The following is a 7,709-nucleotide window of genomic DNA, read 5'->3' as shown; positions in this document are numbered from 1 at the left end:
GGTGCTCATGCCTGTAATCCCAGCACTTTGAGGGGCTGAGGTGCATGGATCACCCGAGGTCAGGAGTTTGAGACCAGCCTCGCCAACATGGCGAAACCCCATCTCTACTAAAAATACAAAAATTAGCTGGGTGTGGTGATGCACACCTGTAATCCCAGCTACTTGGGAGGCTGAGGCAGGAGAATTGCTGAACCCGAGGCAGAAGTTGCAGTGAGACAGACGCACCACTGCACTCCAGCCTGAGCAACAGAGCGAGACTCCATCTCAAGGAAACAAAAAAAAAAAAAAAAAAAAAAAGCCCAGGCATGGTGGCTCACACCTGTAATCTCGGCACTTTGGGAGGCTGAAGCGGGTGGATCACGAGGTCAGGAGTTTGAGACCAGCCTGGCTAACATGGTGAAATCCCGTCTCTACTAAAAATACAAAAGTAGCCAGATGTGATGGCGGGCACCTGTAATCCCAGCTACTCGGGAGGCTGAAGCAGGAGAATGGTGTGAACCCAGGAGGCAGAGGTTGTAGTGAGCTGAGATTGCGCCACTGCACTCCAGCCTGGACAACAGAACAAGACTCTATCTCAAACAAAACAAAAGAAAAGACAAAACTGACTTACCCAAGATCATAACAGCCAGTAGGTGGCAGAGCTAAGACTTGAACCCAGGCAGTCTGATTCTAGAGTCAGTGCTTTTAACCTCTGCACTGAAGGAGCACATAACTGACATGAGGAGTAAAAGGGTGACCTCGGCCAGGTGCAGTGCCTCATGCCTGTAATCCCAGCACTTCGGGAGGCCGAGGTGGGCAGATCACGAGGTCAAGAGATTGAGACCATCCTGGCCAACATGGTGAAACCCTGTCTCTACTAAAAATATAAAAGTTAGCCAGGCGCCGTGGCGTGTACCTGTAGTCCCAGCTACTCAGGAGGCTGAGGCAGGAGAATCGCTTGAAGCTGGGAGGCGGAGGTTGCAGTGAGCCGTGATCATGACACTGCACTCCAGCCTGGCGACTGAGTGAGACTCCGTCTCAAAGAAAAAAAGTTACGGCCGGGCGCGGTGGCTCAAGCCTGTAATCCCAGCACTTTGGGAGGCCGAGACGGGCGGATCACAAGGTCAGGAGATCGAGACCATCCTGGCTAACACCGTGAAACCCCGTCTCTACTAAAAAATACAAAAAACTAGCTGGGCGAGGTGGCAGGCGCCTGTAGTCCCAGCTACTCGGGAGGCTGAGGCAGGAGAATGGCGTAAACCTGGGAGGCGGAGCTTGCAGTGAGCTGAGATCCGGCCACTGCACTCCAGCCCGGGCGACACAGCAAGACTCCGTCTCAAAAAAAAAAAAAAAAGTTATGCAGGCATGGTGGTGCACACCTATGGTCCCAGCTACTTGGGAGGCTGAGGCAGGAGAATTGCTTGAACACAGGAGATGGAGGTTGCATTGAGCTGAGATCACGCCACTACACTCCAGCTTGGGCAGCAGAGTGAGACTCTGTCTCAATAAATAAAATAAATAAATAAATAAAGCTGAGGTCTTGCTGTCATAGCTGTCACTAGGTGGGGAAGAAACAATGAGAAATTATGAATAGAGAGCCTGTGAGGTGGCCCTGGACCACAGATCTATGCCCCACAGGGTCCCACAGCCCACTGGAGACAAATGAAAGCAGCTGGGGTCTAAACCTGGCTCCACCTGTGACTCTCAGCATGAGTGTGAAGAAGCACTTCCCATCTCTGCACATCAGTTCCACATCTACACGATCCCCTTCCTACTTTATCCCTGAAATAATGGATGTGAAAGAAGTTGGGGAAGGGTTAATGCTACCCAGGAAGGGTGGAAAGGAAAAGAGTGACCAGAATCCTGGAAGGCTCCCTGGATTGAGTAGGACAGAAAGTGGCAAGAAGGATTTGGGTGGGCAGAGCAGAGGACAGGCAGTGTGCACAGTGATGCTAGAGAGCTGGCCTGGGTTTGGGTTCTAATCTTGGGTCTGTCACCTACTAGTTATGTGACCTTGGCCATGGCTTAGCTTTTCTAAGCCTTGGTTTGCACCCCTGTAAAATGGGGTGATGACCGTGCATCCTAGGGCTGTGCCAAGGATAGAATATGAAAATCGTATAGGGCAGTTAGCACAATGGCCAGACACAGTAAGTGTTCAGAACACATTTGTGTTATCATGCTTATTGCTTATTATTCTTGTTTCTCTAATTCTGTTTAGTTCACAATTAAGAATCTTTCTTGGCCAGACACAGTGGCTCATGCCTGTAATCTCAGCACTGTGGCAGGCCAAGGTGGGAGGATCACTTGAGCTCAGGAGTTTGCAACCAGCCTGAGCAACATAGCAAGACCCCGTTTCTACAAAAAAATTTTTAAAAATTAGCTGGGCATGACGGCATGCACCTGAGATCTCAGCTACTCAGGAGGCTGAGGTGGGAGGATCGCTTGAGCCCAAGAGGTGGAGGTTGCAGTGAGCTGTGATTGCGCCATTGCACTTCAACCTGAGTTTGACAAAGCAAGAGCTTGTCTATTAAAAAAAAAAAACAAAAAACAGCCTTTCTGTATGACCATAGTCCCCTGATCCATATAGCATTTTAGAATGTCCACAATAGATCCACACCCAGGTCTCACTGGTACTTACTCATGAGGAGGACAAAGCAGCTTTCATCCCCACCACAGGGGATAGAAAGGAGCCGGGACCCAGTTAGGGTTAGTAAATGGCCAGGAGAAAGTAACTAAGGGCTCCTGGCTCTGCTTGAGGGAACTCTCTCTTTTCCCAATCTTTGTTGGGCAAACACTGACCGAGCCCCTGCTCCATGCTGGGCACTGGGGACCACAGATGACTCCAACCCAGGCCCTGGCCTCCAGGAGCTTGTCAGTGAGGTAGGAGGTAGACACATGCCCAGATGTCAGTGCCTTCCTTGCCCCTTTGTGCCTGGACCCCAGTTTGTAGCCACCTGTTTCTTTGTTCACTGACTGATCTCCCACTTTGGATTGGAATCTCCATGAGGCCTGGGCCCATCTGCCCTGTTCGCTGGGGTATCCTTTGCCCCTCACTCATGCTTGGCATGTAATGCATGTTCTGTATTACAGCCTGGGAAGGGAAGGAAGGATGGTTGCTGTCCAGTGGTCACTAAGTGTGGTCCAGGCACTGTTGCAAGCTTTCCACGCCCTGGCTCCTTTGGGCCTTACAACCCTGTGCCTCATCTATGTATCCTCACTTGCTGAGGGTTGCAGGACGTTGTTTGGTTTTAGAAACAAGTTGTAGAACTATATAATGTGACCTCATTCCTGTTTAAAAAAAGAAAGAGACAGCCAGGCACAGTGGCTCACGCTTGTAATCCCAACATTTTGGGAGGCCGAGGCGGGTGGATCACTTGAGGTCAGGAGTTCAAGACCAGCCTGGCCAACATGGTGAAACCCCGTCTCTACTAAAATACAAAAAAAAAAAAAAAAATTAACTGGGCATGGTGGCACATGCCTGTAATCCCAGCTACGCGGAAGGCTGAGGCAGGAGAATCTCTTGAACCCAGGAGGCAAAGGCTGTAGTGAGCTGAGATCACGCCATTGCACTCCAGCCTGGGGGACAGAGCAAGACTCCATCTCAAAAAAACAAAACAAAAAAGAAAGAGACAATCCCCAAATCCCCACAAAACAAAACTAAGCTTTTTTTTTTTTTAGATAGGGTATTGCTCTGTTGTCCAGGCTGGAGTGCAGTGGCATGATCTCAGCTCACTGCAACCACTGCCTCTTGAATTCAAGTGATTCTCCTGCCTCAACCTCCTGAATAGCTGGGATTACAGGCACCCGCCACCATGCCCGGCTAATTTTTCTATTTTTAGTAGAGACGGGGTTTCACCATGTTGGCCAGGCTGGTCTTGAACTCCTGACCTCAGGTGATCCGCCCACCTCAGCCTCCCAAAGTGCTGGGATTACAGGCATGAGCCACCGTGCCCGGCCAGAACTAAGCATTCTTTTTTTTTTAATTTAATTTAATTTTATTTAATTTTATTTATTTATTTATTTATTTTTTTATTTTTTTTATTTTTATTTATTTATTTATTTATTTTTTTTGAGACGGAGTCTCGCTCTGTCGCCCAGGCTGGAGTGCAGTGGCCAGATCTCAGCTCACTGCATGCTCCGCCTCCCGGGTTTACACCATTCTCCTGCCTCAGCCTCCGAGTAGTAGCTGGGATTACAGGTGCCCGCCACCTCGCCCGGCTAGTTTTTTGTATTTTTTAGTAGAGACGGGGTTTCACCGTGTTTGCCAGGATGGTCTCGATCTCCTGACCTTGTGATCCACCCGTCTCGGCCTCCCAAAGTGCTGGGATTACAGGCTTGAGCTACCGCGCCCGGCCTTATTTTATTTTTAAATTGTTTTTGGAGACGAAGTCTCACTGTTGCCCAGGCTGGAGTGCAGTGGTGTGATCTCGGCAACCTCCGCCTCCCTGGTCCAAGCAATTCTCCTGCTTCAGCCTCCTGGGTAGCTGGGATTACAGGCGCGCACCACCACACCCGGCTATTTTTTGTATTTTTAGTAGAGACAGGTTTTCACCATGTTGGCCAGGCTGGTCTCGAACTCCTGACCTCAAGCGATCCTCCCTGCCTCGGCCTCCCAACGTGCTGGGATTACAGGCATGAGCCACTGAGCCTGGCCAGAACTCAGCATTCTTTATAGGTCTGCATTCATGTATTCCTAGAAAAGAGCGCTAAGGAAACACATCAGCCCAGCAGAGTGTGATTCCCTCCTGGAAAGACCTGGGGAGAAGGGGGAGACCCAGGGAGCACTTGCTCTCCCTGTAACATTCTTCCCTTCTACGGTGACACTGTCACTTGCTAAATTTTAGAAATAGAAAGACTATATTAAAATAAAAACAAAATCATTCATTTTCTACCCCCAAATAAAAGGAAAAACAGAAGCATGGGGTGGTGGTTCTGGTGCCACCACTCATTAGCTGTGTGACTTGGTCAAGCCAGGGTCACCTCCTGGGGCCTCACTTTCTCATCTGTAACATGGGGTGACCATGACCTCCCCCCGTAGGGCTGCACAGGTGTCCAGGAGCACGGCTTTGTGAGCCCGGGCAGACTGACCCACCACCCTGTGTCTTGTCCTCTGCAGGATGAAAGCGTGACTCAGCTTGGTCAAGAGCTGGCCCAGAAACTGGGGTTGCGAGTTCGCAAGGCATATAAGAGGCCCCAGGTAGGTGGGCTCGGGACCCTGGGAGGGTCGGTGTGGATGTGAGGAGGTCTGAAGCGAGGGACCAGGCACCGTGGAGAAGGTGGGTGAGGGTGGCCAGGGCCAGGTTAGGACAGAGGGGAGCGACAGCAGGTGATCTTCCTTGTCTGTTGGCTGAAAGCCCCGGAACCTTTCAGAAAAGGAGATAGCAGCCACCGCTTCTAGCTCACCTTAGACTCCAGCTGTTGAAAACCACTCCCTCCCTGCGCTGGCTGACTTTAATCACCTGGAGGTGGCCTGAGTTGACACTGGCGTCCTTCAGCATTATGTTCTAAAATAACCCCCATATGGTGCAAATTTGAAGTGTTGGTATCCGTTTGGCTGGTTCAGATCCACACAGATTCATTTGGCACCTGCCAAGGGCCAGGAGGCTGCACATGGGAAAACTCGTGACTCGAGTCTCTGCTGTGACCTTGAGCAAGTTAGTTCATCTCTTTCCACCTTGGTTTCCTCACCCGGAGGATGGAGATAATTTATGCCCACCCCAGAGGGCTCATGGGAGGATTAAAAAGAGAGAATGGATGGGCCGGGTGCGGTGCCTCACACCTGTAATCCCAGCACTTTGGGAGGTCGAGACGGGCAGATCACCTGAGGTCAGGAGTTCGAGACCAGCCTGATCAATATGGAGAAACCCCATCTCTACTAAAAATACAAAAATTAACCAGGTGTGGTGGTGCATGCCTGTAATCCCAGCTACCCAGGAGGCTGAGGCAGGAGAATCACTTGAACCTGGGAGGCAGAAGTTGCAGTGAGCTAAGATCGCGCCATTGCACTCCAGCCTGGGCAACAAGAGTAAAACTCCGTCTCAAAAAAAAAAGAGAGAGAATGGGCCGGGCGCAGTGGTTCATGCCTATAATCATAGTACTTTGGGAAGCTGAGGTAGGCAGTTTGCTTGAGCTCAGGAGTTCAAGACCAACCTGGGCAACATGGCAAAACCATATCTCTCCAAAAAGTACAAAAATTAGCCTGGTGTGGTAGTGCACGCCTGTAGTCTCAGCTACTTGGGAGACTGAGGTGGGAGGATCACATGAACCCCAGAGGTCAAGGCTGCAGGGAGCCGAGATCACACCCCTGCACTCCAGCCTATGGGACAAAGTGAGATTCTGTCTCAGAAAACAATTTTAAAAATTAACAAATAAATAAAAAGATAGAATATTGGAGACGGTGTCTAGCATGGTGCATGACACACAGCAGAGGTGTGCAGGGAGGTCCTCTGCCCAGGTCAAGGTTGGAGGAAGAAAACCCCAGAATCTGACCCAGAGAGACAGAGCAGGTGATTTCCGGCAGGCCTGGGGACAGGGACTCTCAGGGGACACTGCAGACCCCAGCTGCCTGTGTCAGGGCTTCTTTCCTGCCCCGGCTAAGGGGACCTTGAGCATCTTTTCAGAATCTTTACCTCTGCCCACCTCTCTCCAATCTCTGGCAGGAATTGGAAACCTTTTCTCTGCTCAGTAATGGCACTGCGGCTGGCGTGGCAGACCAGGTAGGATTGGGGCTGAGCCAACGTGTCTTGATTTATCCATTACGAGAGGTTTGGATTCACTCTCTCTGGGTATAAATGACCTCAGGCAGCAGGTCCAGGGGCCTCCGCCTCCCCAGGAGGTGCCTCCCATGACCACGGGGGCAGGGTGTGGGGACAGGCCATGGCTGCTGTTGGCAGGGAGGGGTCATTGCCGGGGAGCCACTGGGGGCAGCCTTACTCATGGACCCTGGCCAGGACACAGTCTGGGCACCTGGTCCCACGTGCCTTCCTTCTGCCTCCCGCCCCACATTTCCTGCTGTGTTGCTTTTTTTCTCACCAGCCTTTCTGCAGGTTCAGTCCCCTGGGCCTCGAATGTCTTCTTCTTCCCCACCCTGCCTTTCTCTAGCTCTTTGCTTTTCAAAGCCCAGCTCAAGGGCATGCCCCTGCTGACACCCATCCTGCTCTCCCTGACTTGGTGACTCTGCTGGGGAGGGGCAGCTGAGACTGAGGATTCTGACAAGGAAGAGCCCAGCTGGGCCCTGCAGCCTTGGGCAGGTCCTTCAGAGTCCACGTTCTGAAATGCGAACCATCCCTCAACAGAAACAAGGGAGGAAAGTGCTTGATAACCCGGCACATGGGACCCAGCAGGAAATGAAGTGGGCAGTCACGGCGGAGAGCTGCTGTGCTGTCCCGAGCTAGGGACTCCTCCTAAGGGCCAAGACACTTGTGCGCCCCCGTCAGGCCTGGCTCATCCTGGGAGGTGGGGCAGGGCCTGGCACATGACTAAGACCCCTGCCCCCCACTCACCACACAGGAGCTGCTCAGGTAGACTTCGAGGCTTTCTGGAAAGTGAGGGATGGGCTATAAGAGCACTGATGGAACCCGAGGTCCTGCCACCTTGTACGTTAAGGGAAACTGAGGCACAGAGTGGGGCGGGGACAGGGCCAGTGTCACACAGCGAGGTAGCAGCAGGCCTCCCTCCTCCAGAGCTTTGCAGCACTTTCTTTCATTCATTCCACAAGGAGGCCCACAAAA

The 7,709-nt window shown here is 51.7% G+C and overlaps 1 protein-coding gene across 3 annotated transcripts in view; it reads left to right on the top strand.

Moving 5' to 3' along the window:
• ZC3H7B (zinc finger CCCH-type containing 7B) overlaps positions 1 to 7,709 on the top strand; it is a 64,292-nt gene that overhangs the window by 28,555 nt on the left and 28,028 nt on the right. For all 3 annotated transcript variants that reach the window (XM_021921598.2, XM_021921599.2, XM_003905600.5), the window contains 2 exons: positions 5,096 to 5,176; positions 6,639 to 6,695. In XM_021921598.2, the coding sequence (XP_021777290.1) occupies positions 5,096 to 5,176; positions 6,639 to 6,695 (138 nt within the window). The remainder of the gene's footprint in view (positions 1 to 5,095; positions 5,177 to 6,638; positions 6,696 to 7,709) is intronic.

The sequence above is a fragment of the Papio anubis genome, chromosome 16 (assembly GCF_008728515.1).
Source record: "Papio anubis isolate 15944 chromosome 16, Panubis1.0, whole genome shotgun sequence".
Taxonomy (NCBI): Eukaryota; Metazoa; Chordata; class Mammalia; order Primates; family Cercopithecidae; genus Papio; species Papio anubis.
This window is presented reverse-complemented; position numbering and strand designations above follow the sequence as displayed.